The sequence below is a fragment of the Acinonyx jubatus genome, chromosome E3 (genome assembly GCF_027475565.1).
Source record: "Acinonyx jubatus isolate Ajub_Pintada_27869175 chromosome E3, VMU_Ajub_asm_v1.0, whole genome shotgun sequence".
In the NCBI taxonomy this organism is placed as follows: domain Eukaryota; kingdom Metazoa; phylum Chordata; class Mammalia; order Carnivora; family Felidae; genus Acinonyx; species Acinonyx jubatus.
In genome coordinates this window covers 39,498,604-39,524,577 of record NC_069398.1, presented here as the reverse complement: position 1 = coordinate 39,524,577, position 25,974 = coordinate 39,498,604, and the positions used below count along the sequence as shown (strand labels likewise).

Below are 25,974 nucleotides of genomic sequence, written 5' to 3'. Positions count from 1 at the left end.
ATTAGGGTTTGATGTTTTGATGATTTGATCTTGTCTGCTTCTAGTAATTGCATATGTTCCTATATTTCGAAGTAGAGGGCTTTTTGTTATTTGTTCAGAGGTACACGTGCAGGCCTCAATAATATTTAGTTTTGAAATTATCTGTGTTCTGATGATTTTAAAATACTTCCAATTTTTAAAAATATCTAATCATATTTATAATTAGTAAATCCTTCAAAATTCTACTTTAAAACAAAAGCAAAAACTATTGACATAAACATGTCTCAAAAGAAAGGTTGCTAAGCCTTGCCCAGCCTGCTTGTTCGGGCACCGTTCAGTTAGAGTGAGGTGCTGGAGTGTGGCCTGTACCCCATCCTTAACGTTAAAAATACGTTAACATCAGGAATTTAGTTTCTGTCCTAGCTTCCCTTTCTATCGGTGGGAGACAGTTTGAAATAATACCATAGTTCCTTCTTGATGGAATCTCTCCTGTACTGACAAGTGCTCTTGGGGGAGTTCTGGCCTTTTCAGCTACAGTTCTAGCCCCCTGACCTTTAGCACGTCCCATAACGTATGAAGTTTTACCTTCTTGTTCATAATACAAGCACAGTAACACCTTCCCTAACAACCTCGGTTGTCAGTCTCCGTGAAACAAGGAACAGGAATTCACTTTGGAAACTTATGTGCCAAGCAAAATAAAGTTGGGAAATTTTAAGAGAACAGATTTCAGCTACCTGTTTCCTGAAAAATGCCCCCGCTGCTGAGTGCCCAACGTGGTTTGGGTCTAGAAGGAAGAACAGACAGCAGGTGGCTTGCTTCCATTTCTAAAATTTGGGGGCCTTTTCATTGTTGTTTCACTGTTCCTATGTCCTTTGGGAGCCTGCCTTTACTGATTTGCTCATTTGAGAGCAGTTAGTTTCAGTAGAACTGATGGGATCAAGGCACACTTCCCTCTGGCAGGAGGTTACTCGGGGAGCACAGCCATGGGGTTGTTTGGGAAGACCTGAAGTGTCCAGTTTTACTTTTGTGTAGAATTTCATCTTTACTGAACAAAAGTGTTTTTCTTACGAGTAGAGACAGAAATAAAGTCCTGGCCTAAAGCGTAGGCATCCCGCTCCTTCCCTGAATCTCGCAAGGCCTGCTTCCTAGGACACTGTGCTTGCAGAGACTAACGTGCTGTAATGCTAAGAAAGCAGTGGCCTCACTCCACGATGAACATCTTAACTGCTTAAGTTTTTATTTGCATCTCTGACTACTTGTGAACACCGTGGTGTTCTCACAAACAGTTGTTTTGGCACTCCTTGTCCTAAACTGGGCACCTCGAGCAATAGGATGTCCTACAGACCACTTGAACAAGTGAAACTAATATAAACTAGCATGTAAACCCGTCTTCACTTGTTTCCACGCTTTGAATGTTTGAAACTCATGTTGGGAAAACTTGTGTATAAATTTTTCAGATACTATCTTTAGATATCCCAGTTATTTTTGTATACTATTATGGTACTTAAAACAATCTGCATTTGAAAATTTACTCCATACATTAAATTACCCTTACAGAGAAACTACGCAATCATATTGTGCTAATTTTAGGTACCCACATGCACATCGTTGTTGGATTACGTGAAGTATTTCTCCTTTGCAGTTCCATGTTCATCTGGTTGCTTTCTTCACACAAGGCAGAGTGTCAACGAGGCTCTTAAGATTGAAAAGTGACTTTCTGAACCGTTCTGTATTTTTAGGGGGAATAAAGTTTGGACTAGGGAATAAAGGGGGGGACAGTGCGGCATTCCAGTGTGTCCCCCAGTGATTGCCAGGGCGGTTTCAGCAGACTTGACCAGTGGGTGGCTGTGCCCCTTCTCCAGACTGTTGCCGCCTCTCAGGACCCTTCTCAAACCCAGCACGTTCGATTCTCCAGTGTCTCCACTTGCTTTGGGACGCACACTGTTTCTGTGCCTCCCAGTTTCCATCCCGGAGGTGCTTTGGAGATCCGGGTTAGTTGCCCATGGAGGGTGTAGGCTTCCAGCATCACTGGGGTCTGCCATTAAGGCATCAGGGCTTTGCTCCGGGCTAGTTTCCTCCGCTGGAGAGTGATGGGCTGATGGTTCTTGTTTCCTGGATGTCGCTGGGCTTGATGTCCTGCTTGAATAAGGGCTAAGAGTCTGTCCAGGATCTTAAAGCCGTTTTGCCTCACGTGTAACTATTGTGGCGATTTCACTTCCAAACGAGTTCACCGTTTCGCTAGCCGGCGGTAGCTGTATGCTTGATCATAAAATGAATTGGAACACTCAATTCCAAGTTTTATTTTTATTTATTTTTATTTTTTTAAATGTTTTTATTTATTTTCGAGACAGAGAGAGACAGAGCATGAGCAGGGAAGGGGCAGAGAGAGAGGGAGACACAGAATGTGAAGCAGGCTCCAGGCTCTGAGCTGTCAGCACAGAGCCTGACACGGGACTCGAGCTCACGGAGTGTGAGATCATGACCTGAGCTGAAGTCAGACGCTCAACCGACTGAGCCACCCAGGCGCCCCTACAAGTTTTATTTTTAAAAGAGAAATGGTTCATGTTGAGGGGGATATCTTTTTTGCATATTGTTCTGTTTGCCCCTGAATTGGTTTATGGTTTCTGCACTTTAATTGCCAGTGACGATCACGCCCTCCTGCACATGGAAGTCCTGTTTACCACATGATTTAAGGCTCTGTAAGAACATTTCCAAAATAGTGAATAGCCAGCATCTTGTTATAGTTGATTCAGAAAACAAAACAAAACAAAACAAAACAAAACAAAAACATAGATGTAGATATTTTTAAACAGCAATATTTATTTGTTTGTTCTTGGTCAGAGTTTTTACTCTTGGCAGAATTCATTGATTGGATCATCACAAGTAAACTGGTCCCGGGAAGAAACTTTCATTAATCCAGTTCCTCCCCACAGTGAGTCTGTCATGCCTTCATCGACAGACGGAAAGATCGGACCATTTTGAGATGCTGCACTCTGAAGTTTTGTGCTTTTAATTGACTCTGTGTGTTTAGTCAGTGAAGTCCAGCAGACAGAATGCTTAGTGTGTGTAATTAAGACTAGAATTAGAACTCGCTGGGGACTGATGTGAGTAGGAATGGAGACAGACGGCCGGGTGGGGGCCTGCGCCTCCGTCCTTGAAGGCGTGTGTGCGCGTGCGCGTGCGTGAGTGACCCTGCGAGCTGCCGCGTCCCCTGCGCGTGTCCGTGCGGTGTGGCACTCCGAGTCTCGTCACAGTGTCTTTAACACTAATCCTCTTGGCATCTTGTAGATGTAGTTTTGAGCACTAAAACCGCATTTTGTTGTGCTGCTGCCACTACCTTCTACTCATCCTTTTCGCTTGTGAATCCACCTCCATTCGGCTTGTTTATTTTTACAGTATTCTTGTGTGCTCATCTTGTTTGATGCAGCGTCAGCCTGCACTTCTGTTGATTTCTCATTCGTCTCCTTTCCAAACATTTAAGAGTTTTTATTTTAATTGTTCTTCTTGGGTAGCTTGAGCCCAGGCTTGTATTATCTTACAAGAAATTGGGGTGATGGATAATTTCTCAAATGCAGATTGTGCTATAAAGATCAACTTTCCAAATTTGCTTAACTTGGATTGTCACCAAGTCAGAGCAGTCAATCACTGAGGATCTCAGATTGGTGAATGATTGGTCCCAGTACCAAACGGTTTAAACCAAAGCTTTAGAACTGAATTTTCAAAGTCTTTGAGATTGATTGTTCATGGATTTACATATATTGTATTGTTTATACAATATATCATAGTTTTTTTTTTTCTCTGTACATTCGTACTGATAAATGGCTGGAAAGTCTTTGACCCCGACTGCATTTCTGTTAAATGTTTGTCCAGAATATGGATTTGGTTTCATTCGTATTGTAACTCATTTAACGAAGTGATTAACATGAGAAAAATAACAGGAAAAAAATTAAAACCGGTTCTGCGTGCCCAACATTTTCATACCTTTAAAAGATCTGGCTTAATACCGGAAATAAAATCTGTGCATTGCTGTCAAGCATAAATTTTCCGTTTTGAAAAATAATTGCTTTTTTAAGGCCTTTGTCAGACTGTTTTGTTCGAAGTAAAACTTCTCCATCGGAAACCCTGGAGTTATATTTGATTTTCTCTGAAGTAATAACAAAATTCAAACTCCTAAATTGAGGCTCCTTGCAATTCTAGTATTAACAACTCCTTGAAAACGTTTGCATCTCGGAGCTGGCCCGAGCCCAGCCGTTGTTAGTGATGATGGCCTGTGATGTGTGCAGTGAGACCGAATGCTAATCAAGCTTTGCCTTGGCTTTCTGCTCTGTGTTGTCTCGGTGTTTGCGTCTTACCTTCATGTCTGTGCTATTTGTTCCCTCCCCTGTTCTCTAATCCTGCCCTTCCCCACCTGCCCCTGTTCCTTCCATTGTCCTCACTGACCCATCAATCAACCAACAACGCCCCCCCTTCGTCGTGGTGATCTGCCCTGCTCTGATTGGTGGCTTCGTTGCTTGGGTGGCTGTGTGTTATGATGGACCAGTTCACCCAAGTATGGCCTTCTTGCTGACAGGTATCATTTCTGTGAGAAGTGTTTCACAGAGATCCAGGGGGAGAATGTTACCCTGGGTGACGACCCTTCACAACCCCAGACGTAAGTACTATGCTGTCATTTTTCTCGGGGTTGACTCGTAATTGTTTTGTCCCTCTTGTCCGCAATTAAAAGGGAAGCACCTCTGCCATTTTGACTTCCGGGTGATGTGTTTTTTCGTATTTGCCACGCCCACGTTCCTGCGTCAGAATGTAGCTCTTCAGCTAGACACGGCTCCCACCTCCACATTCTTCCCTCCTCACGAGACTGTGCCACCCGTAGCCTCCGCAGCAGCGGACTGGTCTCTGTTGACCTCACTGTGTCTCTTCCTTTAAAACTCCTGCTTTTTCCTGGTGGTGGTCCTCCTCCCTTTGGGGAAATTGTAAATTTTCACTTAGACCTAAGAAACCAGTTCCCTTTTGACAGAACTGGCAGTGACGAAAAACGAATCGTGTGTACATACCCCGTCTTTAGCATTCTTCCGATCTTCTACTGAACTCTCTGTCCTCTAAGCTGCAGAGCCTGTGACGGAAGGCAGCGAGACCCCGGAGGGTAAACCTGCCTCCTTGTGGCTGGAGGTGTGGCACTTGCTCCAGCGTGCACAGGCCTGAGTTGGTCCATTCATTCCTTCACTGAGTTCACCTTTTCCTCCCCAAAGCTTATCCCCTGATGGAGTTCACCTCTGAGCGGTCACATAGAATGTGGCCAGAAGAGGCAAACCCACCAGTTGAATGGTCAACTCGTGCACGTGCTTGAGATACCGAAAGCCTGCCGGCCACCGGCTCTGCCGAGGGCTGCCAGCGTCTTGTGGTTCTCTCTTTTCTCCTGACTCTGTCATGACTCCTGCCCTGCTAGTGTGACTGTCCACCACCGGTGGGAAGGCTTCTCGCCCAAGCAGTGGCCATGGACTCTGCACGTCAGCTTTACTTTATCCAGACACAGAACAAATCGTGGCCACTAGTGAGACATAGAAACTGACGTGACAGACCTTCTCTGTATTCAGTTTATTTTTACGTCCCTTGTAATTCTAACACTTTGGTCCAATTTCGTGATTAATAATTGGCTTCTATAACCCTGTGAATCAGAGATAATTCGCATATACACTGATCATAACAAAAGGACCGTATAGAAACCAAATACTCAGTTCTTTAAAAATAAGTCAAATATCCCCAAGTAGATGCTGATCTTGTGTCATCTAATTCAGTTACCATTACAAGAGTTGATCATGCCAATTATCAGTCAGATCCAGGAGTCATTCACCGTACAGATTGAATTGACAGTTTATAGTTTTGGGTCTCAACACGATTTTGGCATCATATTTTGAGTAGTCTTAATTAAATCTTATAATAAGTCCTGGTGATAGTTGGGAGGAAATATCCAAGGCAGATAGAGAAAAACACACGATAGTACTTTCTGTGGAAATAAGTTTTATACTTGAGATTTCAGCTGACCATTATTTACTTTTTATTTGAAAAAGTAGTTATAAAATAATATCCCACAGACCCTGTAGTTCATGCTCAAGAAATACATTTAGTTAGTTAACAGTTTTCTTTCTTCCCTTTTTTTTTTTAAACAAGGACAATTTCAAAGGATCAGTTTGAAAAGAAGAAAAATGATACCTTAGATCCTGAACCGTGAGTAGATAAGCGATTTCTTTCTGACTTCTGGATTTTAAGCTTCAGATCGGGAAAATCCTCCTTGTGGCGGGCCTGCAGGAGAAGGCCCCTTTGGAATGTTGGGAGTGGGTTGCCCTGGGTGGGATCCTCTGTGTGAACCTACTTCAGATATGCATTCTTCTTACCTCAAACAAAATATGTGTGTCTCTGCAGCATCCTGTCCAGTTCCTGAATTTTAACAGCAGTGACATTAGATGGATGCTTTGGTTCTCTCAGAACCTTTCTGCTAACTCCGTCGTCATGGTTATTGAGAGGCCGTTTAGTGTGACTCTTTAGAGACTAAAGATATGAATATTTGCTGGGGTAGCACTAACACCTTTTAAAGGGAAATTTCAGAAAGGAAACTTTTTAGAAACGACTGTTTAAAAACGAGTAACAGGAGGCCTGGCGTATGTTCTTGCCACTTTGGTGTACTTCCAGAGGCCATTGTCAGATCCTCCTGTTGTCTCCACTGGTCAGTGAGGATGCTTCTTTTGCAAAGTTTGCTTTGCGATAACCCCTAAAGAGGCTTCAGAGTTCCTTCCATGTGGCAGTGTCTGCAGGTCCCTAAAGCCAAGTGCTCAGAGCACCCCAGCGTGTGGAGGTGCCCATTGTGTTCTGTTGCTTCGGTGAGCACAGGCTCCAACACCATGGGATGTTTGGGAGCCGAGAGATAGGTCCTCCTTCCCTTGGTCCCAACGCCCCAGCTCTGGGGGGGGGGGGGGGGGGGTCGAATGCTGCAGTGGAAGATGGAGACTTTGCACCAGGGGCTCATTTTGAAGGGCTTTCCTGTTGGGAGCTCACCCGGGCTTTCCCAGCAGCAGTGCCCAGGCAGTAGGGGAGGGCACGGCAGCTACTCGAGCTCCAGCCTCAGCACAGTGCCTGGTGCGTGAGGAGGCTGTGCCCCGTATTTTTCATCACCAGTGGATCGTCTGTCCTGATGTTCTGTGTCCGTTATTCACATTATGTGAACCTCCCCTGCACTGGGTAAAGGGCCACTTACACTGTTCTTTGACATACGGATCTCCTCTGTGTGCCCTGGAGGTTTTGAAGGACTTCATTGGTTTCTGCTGTGGAAAGATCATCCTGGATCTGTGAGGTGGATTCACCAGGCCAGGAAATGACTTTCCTTTCCAGTAGGAAGCTAGTTAAGAGACTCAGAGCAACAGCTCAGGCAGGAAGTAGAAGCTTGACCTAAATAAAGGAGCACCTCTTGGTAGGAGAAGCCACACTGTGCGGGTGAGGAAGGGGACCATCTAGGTGGCCGCTGAGATGCTTGTGCATGAACAGGAAACATGGGAACGGGAGCCAGCCACGTGGTTAATAATGGTTCGTGGGGAGAGGATGAAATTGAAAATTGATAGAATGAGGTCTAGAACATAGTTCTGTTGTTGTTTATTTTGAGAGAGAGAGAGAGAGCACAGGTAGGAGAGGGGCAGAGAGAGGATCCCAAGCAGGCTCCGCTCTGAGAGCGGTGACCCCGACACGGGGCTCAAACCCACAAACCGTGAGATGATGGCCTGAGCCGAACGGAAGAGCTGGACACTTAACTGACTGAGCCACCCAGCCGCCCCTAGCACATACTTTTTTCTTTCTTTCTCTCTTTTTTTTGATAGTCCTCTTCTGTCACATAGGAAAACATTGAGAGTGGAGTATCTTTGGAAGGGGCACAGAAACAGGGAACTGTTGCCTGGTGACCCTTTAAATTCCTAACACAGAGTATGAGCCCCACTGCTGAGGTTTCAGAGAAGGAGCTGGTTGCGGGCAAGGCAGCACTAGAGGCAAAGAGCAAGGTCCAGACGGAGCAGCCATGGGAGGTGGTGGGGGGTGGGTGGTGGCAGTCGCGACAGCACAGGATGCTGCAGAGTGCTGGCAGGCCGTGAACTAGGCACTCGTGCTGCTGTTGTACACAGTTTTGCACATGTGTGTCCTTTCCCCGTCCCGACCAAATAGGAACAGAGAGGCAGAGTTAGACTGGATCCGTGGCTGAAGGCTTGCTCAGCAGGGGCAGAGGAGAGATGGGGGCCCAGGACTCAAGGCAGTGTCGAGAGTGTACGTCAGGTTACCGGGCTCAGCATCAAGGCTGATAGGAAGAGCTGGAACTTAGCAGAGTTGGAGGAGGTGTGGTGCCTTCTAGTCCTCAGCATTCCTCCAGAGGTAAGGTGTGGTGGTGGTTAAGCAGGTGGCTGAGGAAACAGGTTTGCGCATCCACGCGTGTTGGCACCTAAGATTCCCGGCTGAGGTGACAGCCAGGTGAGCCGCAGTGGGGGCTGGGTGAGTAGCACCTCGCCCCTGCTGTCCAGTGCTGACTCGAACAAAGGCCGTCGCTTGCCGGTCAGCTTAGCACTTCCCACCTTTGTGATTGACTCGGAGCAGATGCTTCCTGTACCTCGGCTTAAGAGCAAGTGTTTCTAACGTGCAAGTGTTGTTCTCGGTTATTTGAGTCCGTTTACACATGTGCAGGCACTGGTCTTGGAAATGCGTAGTAATATCAGAAATACTGGCCTGTAAAATGCACCTCTTTCATAGCAATTTTTGAAAGTGAAGTTTGATTTCTGATTGCAAAGGAGATTGGGAGAAGCAAGGCATAGGCATTTGTACAGGGAAGTGGAGGAGCCCAGCTTTCTCACAGAAAATATTGTGCCTGTGCATTTTTAAAATACGGCTGAATCAGAGGTGCCTGGCTGGCTCATTCGGTGCAGTGCGTGACTCTTGATCTTGGAGTCGTGCGTTCAAGCCCCATGTTGGGCGTAGGGAAAGAATAAAGTAAAATACAGCTGAAGCAATCAGCAGAGGCATTCATGAGTGCCACAGACACTGGAAGTGATCCGAGGACAAGGTGTGAACGCGGTACCCGAGCTTCTGCCGACGGCCCCCTTGGACAGCTCCCTTGTATGTTTCCATGTGCATTACAGCACACTCTCTTTGTCTTCCAGTTTTGTCGATTGCAAGGAGTGTGGCCGGAAGATGCATCAGATTTGTGTTCTGCACTATGACATCATTTGGCCTTCGGGGTGAGTAATTTCCTGGTGATTTCCTGTGGTCTTGGGAAAAGCCTTTGCGCGGAGTGGAGGAGGGAGGGGCCTGCAGTGAAGCCGACAGCAGCTCCTTCTCAGTTTGTGTCCTCTGCGTCTGCCTGCTGGGACTGTGGGCTCAAAGCACTCTGCCCCTTCACTTGTGAATGATGCTGCCAGCAAAGCACTTAAGCCACATGTCTTGGTGGCGAGACTGTTTTATGCAATCTGATCACACCCGTTCTTTTACAGCTTCGTGTGCGACAACTGCCTGAAGAAAACCGGCAGAACTCGGAAAGAAAACAAGTTCAGTGCGAAGAGTAAGTTGTGGAAAGGTTTTTTGTTCCCCCATCTGTGCGTGAGGTGCTTGTTCCCGCTCCCTGGTCTTCCTTCAGCCCCTCTCAGTACGTGGCTGTGGGGTCCATTTGTCCGGGGGTCTGTGCCAAGTTCACTTTCTAGCACCGCTAAATGGAATCATTGGGCCTGATCTTTGCCCGAAAACCAGATTTACGGTCCGTTCGTGCTCTACGTGAAAATTTAGAAAGCTCTGAGAGAAAATGCGTCAGCAGATCCTTTTCAGGTAGCTCAGAAATCTGACCCCCGCCAACACACACATAGACACCCCACTCTGGCATCCTGTTGTGACCAGCACGCTCAGCCCTGGGCCGCACGGGGCAGTTGCGTGGCCCTCTCTGCTGGGACTGGCAGAGCCTGGTCTGCCTGAGGACTGGTTATGCATTTTGCTGCTGTGTTTAGGGGGCAGCTGGTGTCCTTCCACAGTAGAGAGCAGCCCGTTGCGACTTGAAGTTCAAGTCTTCATGGGTAGTCTTGACTCTTTTGGAGATAGCCTCCTTTTCCATCGTGATCTTTGTCAACCCGGTTCTCGAGGGCTGGGAGCCCCTTGCACAGCGTGTCATTCCCGAACTGTCCTTTGCCGAGTTCACAGCAACCCTGAGTAAAAAAGCCACCTGCAGCAGCTCCTTGACAGCCCACTTGCCCGGTGCTCCCCAGCAGGGCAGGCGGCTAGCACACTGCTCGAGGCATCCCCAGTGAGAGCCAGGGCCTCTGAGGGGCAAGGAGCAGGAGAGAGAGATCCCTTGCCGGGGGCGGTGGGGGGGGAAGCAGGCCAGGAGGAAGCCACTCCAGGGGCTTCCCAACTCAGTGGTAACAGGTAAAGACTGTTGTTACCAAAATGCACAATTATCCTATAACTTAACCTCGCTCTTGTAAAACCTATTGAAATGCCGATAAACTCCCATACTGTTGTAATGCTTTTCTTTAGCTCAGGGTTTCTCAGCTGAACCACCATTGACATTCAGGGCCCCGATGACTCTTTGTTATGGGGGCTGTCCTATGCTCTGTAGGAATTTAGGAGCATCTCTGGTTGCTACCCACTAAATGCCAGTAACACTACCCCCGCCCCCCTGAGTGGTGGCCATCAGAAATGGCCTTCAGAAATGCCACATGTTCCCCCGGGGCCGGGGGCACAGTTGTCCTCAGGTGAGAACCCCTGCTTTAGAGCGTCTGTTCGGAGTGAGATCGCTCAAGCAGTCAGCAGCCTAGAAACACCTTGCTGGACCAGAGCCTCATGACCAAAGCACAGTTGCCAGGAGGGCTGGGCCTGGGTAGGAGAGCAGTTGCGGCTGGTGGCGGAGGGGGACAGAAAAGCCCAAGAGCAGGCCTACGAGGTGAGCCTTAGCGTCAGAGACACATAACACTGACTGACAGAAGAGGACCTCGGAAGTCTGGCCACCCCTACACCCCTTGGCGCAGACGTGTGAGCACAGCCTTTGCGAGCGTCTGTAGGCTGCAAAGGACAGGCTGCCGCGTGTGCAAGTGTGCCAGCCCCGTACCTCCGTCGAGTCAGCCACTATCCCCCAGGCCCCTCCCTGCCTGGGACCGCGCACGCAACCCAGCCGGGTAGAGGGAGGAAGGACCACTGGAGACGCCCCCGAGCCAGAGCCCCTGTGCAGGGTTGTGAGAGGCCTCCCTGGAGATGGGGCGACCCCGACATCAGAAAGCAGACACCAAAGGATTTGAGCCCGTAAAGGGACAGAAAAGTCCCCGTCACGTGGTTTGGGTGAAAATGCACATTGAAAGCCTGGGGGAAAGGGAGACTACGATTCAGGACGTTGGTTTCTAAACTCTGCATTGACACTGTTACCCCCGTATCCCCCAAAGTTGTCTGCACGTATGTGTGACGACGTGTGTGCGGCAGGCCCCGCGGCATAAGGCGGGCCCCCGGGAAGGGAAAACGAGCGGGAAACTGGGAAGCATAGCGGAACGAGGCAGAGCTGTGCATGACACACAGGGAGGGCGTGGCGCTCCCCGAAATCATTCCTGCGGGGACCGCCTCTGCACGAGCAGCCCCTCTTCTCCCCAGGGGACCCCTGTGTTCACTGGGGCTCTTCGGAGGGCGCCTCTCCGTCTTCCCGGTGCTCGTTTATTACAAGGTGGTCCTGTGTTGTCTCATTTGAAACTTTTTTTTTAATACAGGTCATTCAGGTGATTTGAAGGAAAAAGTAAAGACCTAAACTTTAAAGGATTATTCTTCCGTTTGCTATTTGAAAATCACAGTGTGAGGTCCTGTTTTCACAAGGGAAGGGCAGACGCTGGACCGTGGCAGGTGGCCCTTCGTAGCTGTGTCCTGCCTTTCAGGATTGGAAAGCGCCTTGTGAGGGGCACAGGCCGTGCTCAGCAGCAGCACAGGGGCATAAACACGAGGGTCCCACCCCCCCCACCCCCCCCCACTCACAGAGTAATGAGGCAGCTGTGCGCGCCGTGTGTCTTCGCCAGAGTGTGGGATAGATCATAAATCCGCTCTCCCCTCATTGGTGGAACTTGTGAAGTTCTTCGTTTTCTGTGGGGTTTTTATTTCCTGGTCATCGTAGTTTTTTCATTTTAAATCACTTTTATGGAGGTACAGCTTACATACAAGAAAAACTCCACCATTGCTGTGTTTATTGCACAAAAATGGAATTTAGAAAGTCCATCTAAATTTTCCAGATACTTCTTAGTAAGGAATCTTATAAAATCCCAGATAACTTTTTAAAAATATTTCTCATTATGTAGTATTTTAAAAATCAATGAATATAAAGAAAATTATCAGCGTTAACCTTCTGTAGCTTTTTCTTCTAGTCCTTTCCCCTTGTGCAAAGAGTTTTTCTGCTGTGCCCAGTGTTCCTGTCACAGTGGCCACGCCTGGGGCGTCCCCGGGAGAGAGAGGGTGTGGAGGGGGTCTAGGGCTGATGTAGGTGGTGATGCCCTGTGGGCTCCCATCTGGGATGCGTTCCAAAGGCTGTATGAGGCTGCATGCGGGACTCCCTCGAGCTGGGCAGGAAGGGGAGAGGTATGCCCTGCCCTTCGGGGAAGGCAGAGTTCGTGCAGTGTGGATTCTGGCCATGGGCAGACTTGTGGGGGCACTCTCACCAGGGCCTGGGCACGGGAGGCAGGAGGTGGGCTCAGTGGGGCCCCTGTGTGTGCTCCCTCTGCTTTGCCCCACAGCCTTTAGTCTGCCTTTGTGGCTCTTCCGCCCTTGTGTCTAGAAAAAGAAGGAAATATGTGCGCATCTAAATGATAGCACTTGTCAGCGTGCGGAGTGCCTGAGGTCCCAAGTCCACCTTTCCCTTATGAAATGCTTACCACATAGGACAAGCTAGTTCCCTTCTGGATTTGGAAAACGTTAATCCATAGAGTATCAGACTGCACTGAAAGAGAAAGGTGGGTTCTCTGGCTTCAGCCACCTTCCCCACAGCCCATGCGAAGCCCCCTCACCTGCTTGCTCTGGACTTTGCAGGACTACAGACTACGCGATTGGGCAACCACTTGGAAGACCGAGTCAACAAGTTTTTGCGGCGACAGAATCATCCCGAAGCCGGGGAGGTCTTTGTCCGGGTGGTGGCCAGCTCAGACAAGACTGTGGAGGTCAAGCCTGGGATGAAGTCACGGTTTGTGTGCACATGTTGTGCTGTTTTCTGAAGTGTTCTTTGAGGGGTCACCGTACCTGGTTAACAAAAGCCCTGCTTTCTGGCAAGGTTTCGGGCCTGGCTGGCTCAGTCTGAAGACCACGCAGTTCTTAATCTCGGGCTTGTGAGTTAGAGCCCCACATTGGGTAAAGAGATTACTAAAAGATTAAACTGGGAGTTTGTAGAATTTAAAGGTTTTTCAGCATATAATGTACAGTGAGCTCTTCTCTCCGTATTCCGCATTCATTAGCGGACGTAAAATTTCTGACTGAGACTGTGTCACAGAGAATAGGGTCACAGCTTGTCTGCTTGGGCTGAGCCCTGGGGCCAGCAGTGACCAGGCCTCCTGCTCCTGTGCACGGAGCGGACTCAGGGCCGAGGGTCTTGTTTGTAAAGCATCCGGGAAGTGATGACACGTGCAAATCTCAGGCTCTTTTATTCCAGGTTTGTGGATTCCGGGGAAATGTCTGAATCTTTCCCGTATCGAACCAAAGCACTCTTTGCTTTTGAGGAAATTGACGGAGTGGATGTGTGCTTCTTTGGGATGCACGTGCAAGAGTACGGCTCCGATTGCCCCCCTCCAAACACAAGGTAGTCATCGTCGTCGTCGTCGTCCTCCTCTTCCTCCTCCTCCTCCTCCTCTTCTTCTCCCCTGGTGCGCGTTAATGGGCCCGTGTGGCTCAGCAGACCGGGCCCCCAAATATCGTAGAGAAGCCATGTGCTTCAGAACTGGCTTTAAATCAAATAAGCCACGCTTAACTGACCAAGCTGGTTAGTGTAGTTTAACCCTAAGCCAATGAGAAGTGAAGGGTTTTGATGACTGATGAGAGCCTGTTCTATGTTGTGAGTACTCACGAGTTCCAGTCCTGGTCTTGCCATTGTCCCTGTCTTACCTGGGGCAGGTGAGCCCACAGAGAAGGGGTGGGGATTCCTCCACGGGCCCCCGCCTTGTAACTTCTATCCAGAGTTCTTTCATGCTCAGTCAGGAGTCCAGGTGACAGGGACTTGGAGGTGGCGTTTCTTAGTTTGCCCCGGCCTCTCCCTGGCGGTCCTGGTGGGCAACCTGCTGCTTCTCGGCTCAGCGATGAGTGAGATCATTCATTGGCAGTGGCAGTTGGTGATGAGAGTTTTCTTACATCTTGTCTGTGGCCAGTGTAACTGCTACAAAACAGAATTTGTCTCTGGAGCTTTCTGGATGTTGGTGTTTGCTTTCAAGTTTGGGGTGTATCCTGAACTCTGAATTAATTTCTTCCCGCTTGCCCTCCCCACCCTAGGCGTGTGTACATATCTTATCTGGACAGTATTCATTTCTTCCGGCCCCGGTGCCTCCGGACCGCTGTTTACCATGAGATCCTTATTGGATATTTAGAATATGTGAAGAAATTGGGGTGAGTTTACTCCACTTTATTCAGAACTAATAAAAAATCCAGCTTTAATTTTTACTGTGTATTTTACGAAATAACATGAGTATTTTTTTTCCTAAGTCCTACGTATTTTTCTTTTAACGTCCTTAGATCGATGGTCTCCCAAGGCCCCCTTCCCTTGGGGCAATGCAGATCTGCCTTCTGTGCTCTGCTCTTTTTTCTAATTTTCTTAATTTTATTGAGGCATATTTTATGTGTCACAGAGGCTGCCTATTTTAGGCGTACACTTCCGTGATTTTTAGGTATGTCACCAAGCGGTGTGGCTGTGGCCATAAGTCAGTTTCTGAGCATTGTCCTCCCCACAGTAGGATCCCTGCCCCCGTTTACTGTTAACCCTGTTTCGCCCCTGCGCCCAGCGACCCCCTCGTCTGCTTTCTGTCTCTCTCTGTTTGCCTTTCTGGACATCTCTGTTTCTCTGTTCTAGACCTGTCACTTTCTTTTGCAAAATTTGAAAAAGTTAGAGGTATTTGATTGATAGGTCCCTAACCAAATGACCAATTTATTCTGACTTTCGCCCCTTAGAGAGAAACACCCAGCCTCTCCGGAGCACAGGAAGTAGTGGTTAGGAAAGGCAGTGCGTTCCTGGGTGGAAGTCCTCCCACACACCCGAGAGCCGCGTCTCCTGGGGCCCTGTCCCGTGCTGACCGTGTGCCCTTGGAGCCTCGGCCCCCACCCGCCACCCACACCTGAGAGGGAACATCTTAGGGCCGATTTCCAGGCGTGCCCTCGTGTGCTGCAGATCAGCCTTGCCCGGCCGCACACTCCTCCCCCAGCGCACTGGGCCTGCACTGCAGCTTTTCTGAGCCTGTTACATTTTACCACAAGTGTTGTGGTAATTTCTTTGTTTTTTCTTTTTGTCTAGTTATTTCTCTCCTTGCTTTGGTCCCTGCTTCTCACCTGTTACTCCTTGAAGGCAGGGAGGCTTTCAGTCACCTCTTTGATCTGAATCGGGTCTGTGTGTCCCGTAGGTACGTAACGGGACACATCTGGGCCTGCCCCCCGAGTGAAGGAGATGACTATATCTTCCATTGCCACCCCCCTGATCAGAAAATCCCCAAACCAAAGCGCCTGCAGGAGTGGTACAAGAAGATGCTGGACAAGGCATTTGCAGAACGGATCATTCACGACTACAAGGTACCCGGTGCTGAAACAGGGCGTGGCGGCGGGATGGCGTGTCTTCCTCTCGCGCTCACGCACGTTAGAACTGCGTTCACCTACGAGGAGTAGGAAGGAGAAAGTAAGAGCATTGGGGCGCCTGGGTGGCTCAGTCAGCTGAGCGTCCGAATCTTGATTTCCAGTCAGGTCATGATCGCAGGGTCGCGAGATGAAGCCCCTTGTTGGCCTCCAAGCTGAGCGTGGAGCCTACTTGGGATTCTCTCTGTCCGTCTGTCCCTGTCCCCTGCTTGTGTTCTCTTTCTCTCAAAAAAAGAAGAGCGTAGACAAAAGACATAGACGCCTTTATTTGCAGTCCACCGGGAGTCTTAGCTGGTGTTCTGAAAGCCGCGGTGCCTGTTGAAATCTGATCTCAGCTGTTCATGTGTCACGACGCACAGCCCCGTCCTCTCCCGGTGGCGTGGCCCCTGCACCTGCTCCCGGGAGCGTCACTCAGTTCCCTCTTCTCACGGACGTGCTTCCTTCACTTTCCAGGACATTTTCAAACAAGCGACCGAAGACAGGCTCACCAGTGCCAAGGAGCTGCCCTATTTTGAGGGTGACTTCTGGCCCAATGTACTGGAGGAGAGCATTAAGGAGTTGGAGCAAGAAGAAGAAGAGAGGAAGAAGGAGGAGAGCAGTGCAGCCAGTGAGACCACGGAGGTAAAGAGACCCCGCGGGCCCAGCTGCACGCTGAAGGCCGCGTGGATTCGTGCCGTCGGGCCCACGGGCCGTGGCCTTCTTCGTGCTGATGTTTTCGTATGTGCCCCCTCCCCTTCTCACCAGCCACCGCAGGTCAGGACTGGAGCCCGGGGGGCACAGCCCACACTACGTGTGGGGTGAGCTGAGACATGGGTGCTGGGGACGCATCACATAGGAGAAGGCACACGGGAGATGCTTGCTCTGGCATCTCTGAGCGGGGCGGGCAGACAGAGCCGGGCGGACCTGCCCTGAGAACAAGACCCTCGGTTGGCGGGCCTCTTTCTTCCGCTTTGTTACGTGCCAGCCCTCCACCTTGGCGCTGCCTTCGTGCGCGGGCTCCGTGCTTGGCAGTGCGGTGGTGACTCGAGAAGACTCCATCCCTGCCCTCGGGGCGGGGGAGGGGGGTCGGGGGAGGGGGGTGGGGGCGTGTCCTAGTAGGAAGAACAAGTGAGGGAAGGGAGCGCCGCCACCGGGCGGGTGCTGGTGCTCCCGCGGGGCCTGTCTGGAGCAGTGGCCGAGGCCCAGCTGCTGGGAAGAAGCCCAGGCGGCCCCAGGTAGGGAGCTGCCGGCCACAGGAGGAGGCGTGTGAGGGCTGGAGTTGGAAGCAAGCGTGCTGCGTTCGGGATGCGTGAGGAGAGGCCGGAGTTTCGATTTGGTTCGTGACTGTAGAGGCAGTGAGGAGCTAATGGGGTGTTTGGGGAGGAGCAGCGGCGCTCTGGCCCGTGAGGAGCGTCCCGGCTCTGGGCCCTGCTGTGTCCGGGGTCTGAGCCGCTGCGTCAGCGCCTCTGCACGAGGGAGGGGGTGAGGGGGGAGAGCACGCTGAGGGAAGAAGTCAGGAATTGGCTGTGTACTGAGATGCCTGTGAACACCCGCGAGGAGTGAGGGGCTGTGCCCTCAGCTGAGGTCTGTGTCGCAGGTGCACGGTGGCCCGACTTCCTTTCGTTGGGGTCCCCCTGGAGGCGGGATCTGTCATCTGTCCTCTGATGACCACACTGCCCCGCCAGGGTCTCTGGGGGGATAGCAGGAGATCCTGTTGGCGGGCAGACCTTTGAAGGCTGTGCCACATGTTAGTGGAAACTTGGGAGTTCCGGCAAGACAGAGAGCAGAGCCGAGCTGTGAGCCTCAGGTGGCTCTTCTGTCTCCGCCACTGCCCTGCATCTCGGAGAGGAGGTGGCCTGAGTCAGAACACGAGTCCAGGGTTCGGGGAGCAGGGGATTCACAGCAGGGAGGAAGGTGGAGCAGCCACAAGCACAGCTTCTGCTTCTGAAGAGAGGGGCTCCTTGAGGGGGACACAGGCCCCGGCTGTGTGTCCTGTCCGAGGAGAACATGCCCACCTCTGGCCTGGTGGCGGTTCCCAGCAAGGGACTTGCCCATGCTGGAGAGAGTCTGTGTTCTCTGCGTCCAGTTCTCGGAAGCAGCAGGCGGGTCCTGCCCTGGGGACACCTCACCCTCACGGTAGGCGTTGGCTCCCGTTCCGGACGGCGCTCGGCCATGGGGCTGCTCTGGGGCGAAATGGAGAGATGCTTGCAGCAGTGGGGAAGAGACGGTGCGGCATCACACGTGGGGACCCCCCCCCCCCCCGCATATGTGCGTAGGCACAACTCCAAGAAGAAAATCCAAAATTTTGTTGCTCTCGGTAGCAAAACAAAACAAAACAAAACAATTTTTATTTTTTAAATTATTTAGCTATATTTTCTGAACTTTGTGCGGTGAATCTATTTAAGTTCTTAAAAGTAAGTTTAATTTTAACTTTTTAAATAGTTTATTTTGAGAGAGAGTGTGAGAGCACATGCATGCGAGTAGGGGAGGGGCAGAGAGGGAGAGAGACAGTCCCAAACAGACTCCATGCTATCCTTTGCGATCATGACCTCAGCTGAAGTCAAGAGCTGGACACGTAACCGACTGAGCCACCCAGGTGCCCCTAAAAGTCAGCTTAATGTTTAGAGCAGTTTGAAGGCTTACAGAAAACTCGAGCAGGTATCCGGGGTCCCCCACACTCCACCGGTCTGTCCCGCTGCCACCTTGCACTCCCGTCCCACATGTGTGATGGTGGCTGAACCAGCGTTGATGCGACTTTGTTAACCACAGCCCATGCTCAGTCAGCGCTCTCACTTTCCACCAACGTCCTCCCCTGGCCCGGCCAACATGCCACAAGGGGTCTGCGCTCCCAGGGCAGCTTGGTACTCTCAGACTTGCCTGGGGGCTTCCTCAGTGACCCCCTCTCAGGCACCCGGGGTGCCTGTCTCCTGCTCCGTCTCTGTCTCTCCCCCTCTCCTCCCTCTTGTTGAGAGTGAAGTTCTTTGGACCAGACCCGGCAAACGTCTCCACCCTGGTGCCTGAGCCCTTTCCAGAGTAGGGGCGCTTTAACTGACGAGCGGGACCCCCTTGGACTTCAGCCAGGTGGGGCGCTCCTGATGGGTTTTAGGCCCTCTCGGGGCCAGGGAGACGTCCTACCTCGGGCAGCCTTGCCAGGGACGTTGAAGTGGAGGGGCTGTTTTGGAGCCCCAGCTCCTACCCATGCAGCGGCTTCTCTTGGCACCTCACCCCTGTCTCGTGCACTATGGATATTTGGGACCTTTTGCAAGGCAGAGAATCTGCTAGAGTGTGCACGACGTGGCGTGGAGTGGCGGGGTCCAGTGGCATCGTGTGAAGCCGTGAATAACAACGGTCCCCCTCAGTTGTTAGGGTCCGAGCCAGCGTCCTGGGCACGTTTTCCCTTGAGAAAAGACCTGCTGTGGCCGGCACGGCATGGCTTTTATGTCTGTGTGTCACTGCTGACCCCCGTCTCTTCCCACCCCGCCCCCCCGCCCCCCCCCGCCCAGGCCCGGCTCCCATCCTCTGCCTCCGTGACTTCCTCTGAAGGCAGCAGTGTGTTTCCAGCCGTGTGCGGGCTCCTGCCCTCGGCTGGGCCTCCTGGAGCCCCCACGGCCTGCAAGCCGGGTGTCCCAGCCCCAGGTGCAGGGTCGGGCGTGGGCAAGAGGAGGCTGGGCTTGTCAGACAGCTTTGCCTGTCATTTTAGGGCAGCCAGGGTGACAGCAAGAATGCCAAGAAGAAGAACAACAAGAAAACCAATAAGAATAAAAGCAGCATCAGTCGAGCCAACAAAAAGAAGCCCAGCATGCCCAACGTGTCCAACGACTTGTCCCAGAAGCTCTACGCCACCATGGAGAAGCACAAAGAGGTAGAGACGCACGGGTGGGCTCTTGGGGGGCCCGTGTTGGCGCCCTTCCTGGGCTGCAGGATAGAGGAGGGGGCCTGGGGCTGTCGGGCAGGGCCAGCCCGGAGAAGGTAGAGCTGCCGGTCGCGTGACCCACACGGCACGCCGCCGGCTCCGGGAGGCCCCAGGGAGCCTGGGTGGTCCTGGGCGCCAGCACGCCTGCCCTCCGCGGGGGGCTCACGCCGCTCTCACCCACAGGTCTTCTTTGTGATTCACCTGCACGCCGGGCCCGTCATCAACACGCTGCCCCCCATCGTCGACCCTGACCCCCTGCTCAGCTGTGACCTCATGGACGGGCGTGACGCCTTCCTCACCCTTGCCAGAGACAAGCACTGGGAGTTCTCGTCCCTGCGCCGGTCCAAGTGGTCCACGCTGTGCATGCTGGTGGAGCTGCACACACAGGGCCAGGACCGGTTTGTCTACACCTGCAACGAGTGCAAGCACCACGTGGAGACGCGCTGGCACTGCACCGTGTGCGAGGTAGGCCCCCGTCCTCGCCCTCTGCGCGTCGGCAGCCTGCACTGAGCTCCTAGACGGTGGCCGTTTCCTGGGGCAACAGAGTGACCGAACGAAAGAGGCTCATCTGCCTCCTGGTCCTCTGGGGTGCTGTGGGTCACGAGGTGGATGTTTTTGAGCTCACGAATACAAGGGTCCTGGTCAGTGTGGGTCAGGGGTGTGTGGTATACAGCTCCAGACTCAACAACGGGCATCCAGGATAGGAAGGAAGAAGCCCATCTCCTTTCACAGAGCCTGGTACAGTCCCGGCCCAAGCGAGCATTACCGCAAGGCCACAGATGCGTGTCCGGGGTATGCTTGGCCCCCGGCAGGAGCCGGCAGGTTTCCCGGGGGAGGTGGTGTTTGTGCTGACTTGTTCGGGACAAGATGGTCACGGAGCACTTTCGTCTTACCCCTGGTTTTTTGCTTATGCGGGCCGTGTGTCCGGCACATCCAGGGACCTCGTGCCCGGGCAGGAGCAGGAGAGAGGTGGGCTGTGCTTCCCTTCCGCCAGGATTCCGACTGGTTTCCCCTTTCCATGCCTCCAGTTCTAGGCTTACTGAGAGGCTGGGATTCCCCTGCCCTAGTGTCGTGCTGGGCCCCTTTGGTTAGGGGTCCTGGACCCTCCTCCCTTGTCCTGGTGGACCCCGTGATTGCATACACTGGCTCTCCTCTGAGAAGGGGTGTGGGCAGTCGTGGGCCCTTTGTCTCCCCCAACAGATAGTCACAGACTCCCTCCCCCCACCCACTCCTCACCTCACCAGTGTCACGGTTCAGAATGGTCCCCAGAGTCACATGCCCATAGGAGCAGCTCTGTGATCTCAGGTTGAGGGGGCACACGGGGCCTCTGTAATGCCTTTGTTTTCATTTCCCACTTTGTCTAACTTTCTTTGGTTCTTTGTCACTTCCCGCTATTGGGATCTTCGTGTCCTTTCTCAAAAAGGATCGGATCTGGGGCTCCTGGGTGGCTCAGTCGGTTGAGTATCCAGCTCTTGATTTCAGTTCAGGTCATGATCCCAGGGTTGTGGGATCGAGCCCCACATCGGGCTCTGTGCTGGGCATGGAGCCTGCTTGGGATTCTCTCTTTTCCTCTCTGTGTCTCTGTGGCATGTGAGCGCACGCTTTTGCGCTCTCTCTCTCTCTCTCTCCTCTCTCGCTCGCTCTCTCTCTCTCTCTCTCTCTCTCTCTCAAAATAAATAAGTAAATAAATATGAAAACACAAACCAAAGGATTGGTTTTGGTCACAGGGCTTCCTTCTCTAGACTTGGCTCTGGGTTGCCCCCGTCTCCAGGTGCAACTTTTAAGACCTCTGAGCGCACGCATTTTGTCACTGTGGTCTGAGCCCCAGGCCTGTCTTCTGGTGAAGGCCTTCTGGTGAAGACCCTTCTGGGCTGCCCTGCAGAGCTCTGGGGACACACCGGGGTGCCCAGTAGCGACCCCAGAGGGTGAGGGCCGGTTTCTAGAAACCCAGATCGGTGGCACTTCAGTGAGCTTGGGAGGAACTGTCAGTCTTCCCCGGCCAGGTGCGGGAGCAGGACACGGTGGGTCTGCGCAGCGTTCCTCAGGGGCAGAGGGAGGCAGGAGAGGGGACAGGGGTGAGACTGCGGGGCCGGGTGAGGGGCCGGGGCCGGACGTGTCGGGGGGCCGCCGGGCCGTGCCGGCTTCGCGCTGACCCCCGCCCGCGCCCCCTCCCTGTCCGCAGGACTACGACCTGTGCATCAACTGCTACAACACGAAGAGCCACGCCCACAAGATGGTGAAGTGGGGGCTGGGCCTGGACGACGAGGGCAGCAGCCAGGGCGAGCCGCAGTCCAAGAGCCCCCAGGAGTCGCGGCGCCTGAGCATCCAGCGCTGCATCCAGTCCCTGGTGCACGCCTGCCAGTGCCGCAACGCCAACTGCTCGCTGCCGTCCTGCCAGAAGATGAAGCGGGTGGTGCAGCACACCAAGGGCTGCAAGCGCAAGACCAACGGGGGCTGCCCGGTGTGCAAGCAGCTCATCGCCCTCTGCTGCTACCACGCCAAACACTGCCAGGAGAACAAATGCCCAGTGCCCTTCTGCCTCAACATCAAACACAAGCTCCGCCAGCAGCAGATCCAGCACCGCCTGCAGCAGGCTCAGCTCATGCGCCGGCGGATGGCCACCATGAACACCCGCAACGTGCCTCAGCAGAGTCTGCCTTCCCCTACCTCAGCGCCGCCCGGGACCCCCACGCAGCAGCCCAGCACGCCCCAGACGCCGCAGCCACCCGCCCAGCCCCAGCCCTCGCCCGTGAGCATGTCACCGGCCGGCTTCCCCGGCGTGGCCCGGACTCAGCCCCCCACCACGGTGTCCGCCGGGAAGCCCGCCAACCAGGTGCCGGCCCCGCCGCCCCCCGCCCAGCCCCCGCCGGCCGCGGTGGAAGCGGCCCGGCAGATCGAGCGCGAGGCGCAGCAGCAGCAGCACCTGTACCGGGTGAACATCAACAACGGCGTGCCCCCGGGGCGCACGGGCATGGTGACCCCGGTGGGCCAGATGGCCCCCGCGGGCCTGAACGTGCCCCGGCCCGGCCCGGTCAGCGGGCCCGTCGTGCCCAACCTGCCGCCCGGGCAGTGGCAGCAGGCGCCTCTCCCCCAGCAGCAGCCGATGCCGGGCATGCCCAGGCCCGTGATGTCCATGCAGGCCCAGCCGGCCGTGGCAGGGCCTCGGATGCCCAGCGTGCAGCCGCCCCGGAGCATCTCGCCCGGCGCCCTGCAGGACCTGTTGCGGACCCTGAAGTCGCCCAGCTCCCCGCAGCAGCAGCAGCAGGTGCTCAACATCCTCAAGTCAAACCCTCAGCTGATGGCGGCTTTCATCAAGCAGCGCACGGCCAAGTACGTGGCCAGTCAGCCCGGCCTCCAGCCCCAGCCCGGCCTCCAGCCCCAGCCCGGCCTCCAGGCCCAGCCCGGCCTGCACCAGCAGCCCGGCCTGCAGAACCTGAACGCCATGCAAGCCGGCGGGCCCCGGCCCGGCGTGCCCCCGCAGCAGCAGGCGATGGGAGGCCTGAACCCCCAGGGCCAGGCCCTGAACATCATGAACCCGGGGCACAACCCCAGCATGGCGAGCATGAACCCGCAGTACAGAGAGATGCTGCGCCGGCAGCTGCTGCAGCAGCAGCAACAGCAGCAGCAGCCGCCGCCGCCGCCGCCACCGCCACAGGGCGGCACGGGCATGGCCGGGGGCATGGCCGGGCACGGCCAGTTCCAGCAGCCCCAGGGACCCGGAGGCTACCCGCCGGCCATGCAGCAGCAGCGGATGCAGCAGCACCTCCCCATCCAGGGCAGCTCCATGGGCCAGATGGCGGCTCAGATGGGACAGCTCGGCCAGATGGGGCAGCCCGGGCTGGGCGCGGACGGCACCCCCAACATCCAGCAGGCCCTGCAGCAGCGGATTCTGCAGCAGCAGCAGATGAAGCAGCAGATCGGGTCCCCGGGCCAGCCGAACCCCATGAGCCCCCAGCAGCACATGCTCTCAGGACAGCCCCAGGCCTCGCACCTCCCCGGCCAGCAGATGGCCACGTCCCTCAGTAGCCAGGTGCGGTCCCCGGCCCCTGTCCAGTCTCCGCGGCCCCAGTCCCAGCCTCCACATTCCAGCCCGTCGCCACGGATCCAGCCCCAGCCTTCGCCGCACCACGTCTCGCCCCAGACCGGTTCCCCCCACCCAGGACTCGCGGTCACCATGGCCAGCTCCATAGATCAGGGACACTTGGGGAACCCCGAACAGAGTGCAATGCTCCCCCAGCTGAACACCCCCAACAGGAGTGCATTGTCCAGTGAGCTGTCCCTGGTCGGCGACACCACAGGAGACACCCTAGAAAAGTTTGTGGAGGGTTTGTAGCATTGCGAGAGCATCGCTTTTTTTTGTTTCCCCTTTCATGTTCTTGGACCTTTTGTACTGAAATCCAGGCATCTGGGCTCTTTTTATCCCTAGGTGGAACTGCTACTTCCGAGCCATGGAAGGGTAGATTGCTGTTTAAAGAAACAATACAAAGAATATATTTTTTTGTTAAAAACCAGTTGATTTAAATATCTGGTCTCTCTTTCTCTCTCTCTCTCTTTCTCTCTCTCTCTCTCTCTCTCTTTTTGTTTTTTGTTTTCTGTTTTTGTTTTTTTGTTTTGGGGGGAGGGGGGTTTTGTTTGGATTCTTTTTGTCGTCATTGCTGGTGACTCATGCCTTTTTTTAACGGGAAAAACAAGTTCATTATATTCATATTTTTTATTTGTATTTTCAAGACTTTAAACATTTATGTTTAAAAGTGAGAAGAAAAATAATATTCAGAAACTGATTCTTGAAATAATGCAAGCTTATAATGTATCCCGATAACTTTCTGACGTTGCGGGAAGATTTTTTCTATAGTGAACTCTGTGGGCGTTCTCCAAGTATTACCCCTGGACGGTAGGAGTCGGCTCCTGCGCGCACACACGTACACACCCACACACACCTATCTATACATACTGGCTTACGCCAAACTCTTGTCTTGCAGATGTAGAAATTGTTGCTTTGTTTCTCTGATAAAACTGGTTTTAGACAAAAAATAGAGATGATCACTCTCTTAGACCATGCTAATGTTAATAGAGAAGAAGCATTCTTTTCTTTCTTCTATGTGAAACTTGAAATGAGGAAAAGCAATTCTAGTGTAAATCATGCAAGCGCTATAATTACTATAAATAAGAAAATTCAAGAAGATTCAATCACTGTATAGAATGGTAAAGTACCAACTCATTTCTTATATCATATTGTTAAATAAACTGTGTGCAACAGACAAAAAGGGTGGTCCTTCTTGAATTCATGTACATGGTATTAACACTTAGTGTTCGGGGTTTTGTTATGAAAATGCTGTTTTCAACATTGTATTTGGACTATGCATGTGTTTTCCCCCCCCCCATTGTATATAAAGTACCGCTTAAAATTGATATAAATTACTGAAGTTTTTAACATGTATTCTGTTCTTTAAGATCCCTGTAAGAATGTTTAAGGTTTTTATTTATTTATATATATTTTTGGAGTCTGTTCTTTGTAAGACACGATTCTGGTGGATTGCTCACGGCGGAGAGGTGGGGATCACGGGCCCGGGGGGCCGTGCGGGCGGCAGCCAGGCCCAGCCGAGCCCGCGGCTTCTCTCTGCAGGGACCGAGGGGGCAAAGCTCGGGGATGGCCTCATGTACTCAGTGCCCCACGGGGAACGTCACCCACGGTTAGGGGTGCAGATGGGTCTGAACAACACTTTGCCTCCTGTCCTCTTCCCGGAACACTCGAGAAAACCCAGAGCAGGGACGGTTCCTGTTGTTGGCAACTGCACCCCCTTCCCCTTCCTGTATGTAAACCCCAGAGTTGATGCGAAAGGTGCCCCGGGGACTGGAGGTGGTACCTGCTTCTCTCCGGGATCCCCAGATCCTGTGCCCCGCAGGGGAAGGATGCCGCACGCTGGGGGGGTCCTGCCCCGGCCAGGCCCGCCCCGGGCTGGGCTGGGCTGGGCTGGGCGGAGAAGAGCTGTGGCCTTCCTCCTCCACCCTCTAGAGACAGGGAGGTGCCCCCGCCCTGAGGCCACGGAGGCAGCGCTGTGGTGAAAGGGGACGGGCACGTTGGCCACACGGTCCCCCGCCTCACCCCCGGGTCCAGTGTCAGATGCCCTTAACAAGAAGGTGAGAGTTGAGACCCTGGATGCCGTAAACATCACGTCTCTGTGGGAGCATGCACGTGTGTTCTCCAGAAGCCCACCCACCCCCTCCCGAGCACAAGTGAGTCGAGTCCCAGCCCTTGTATCCCC

At 53.1% G+C, this 25,974-nt stretch overlaps 1 protein-coding gene across 5 annotated transcripts in view; it reads left to right on the top strand.

The window, feature by feature from the left end:
- Positions 1-25,204, top strand: part of CREBBP (CREB binding protein) — a 126,422-nt gene extending 101,218 nt beyond the window's left edge. For 4 of the 5 annotated variants that reach the window (XM_027043371.2, XM_027043372.2, XM_027043369.2 and 1 more), the window contains 12 exons: positions 4,520-4,630; positions 6,145-6,201; positions 9,159-9,236; positions 9,489-9,556; positions 13,033-13,183; positions 13,646-13,792; positions 14,476-14,589; positions 15,594-15,759; positions 16,273-16,440; positions 19,499-19,660; positions 19,895-20,176; positions 21,894-25,204. In XM_027043371.2, coding sequence (XP_026899172.1) covers positions 4,520-4,630; positions 6,145-6,201; positions 9,159-9,236; positions 9,489-9,556; positions 13,033-13,183; positions 13,646-13,792; positions 14,476-14,589; positions 15,594-15,759; positions 16,273-16,440; positions 19,499-19,660; positions 19,895-20,176; positions 21,894-24,044 — 3,655 coding nt within the window. In that variant the 3' untranslated portion in view covers positions 24,045-25,204. The remainder of the gene's footprint in view (positions 1-4,519; positions 4,631-6,144; positions 6,202-9,158; positions 9,237-9,488; positions 9,557-13,032; positions 13,184-13,645; positions 13,793-14,475; positions 14,590-15,593; positions 15,760-16,272; positions 16,441-19,498; positions 19,661-19,894; positions 20,177-21,893) is intronic. The other variant, XM_027043370.2, reaches the window with a different exon arrangement.
- Positions 25,205-25,974: the final 770 nt, after the last annotated feature.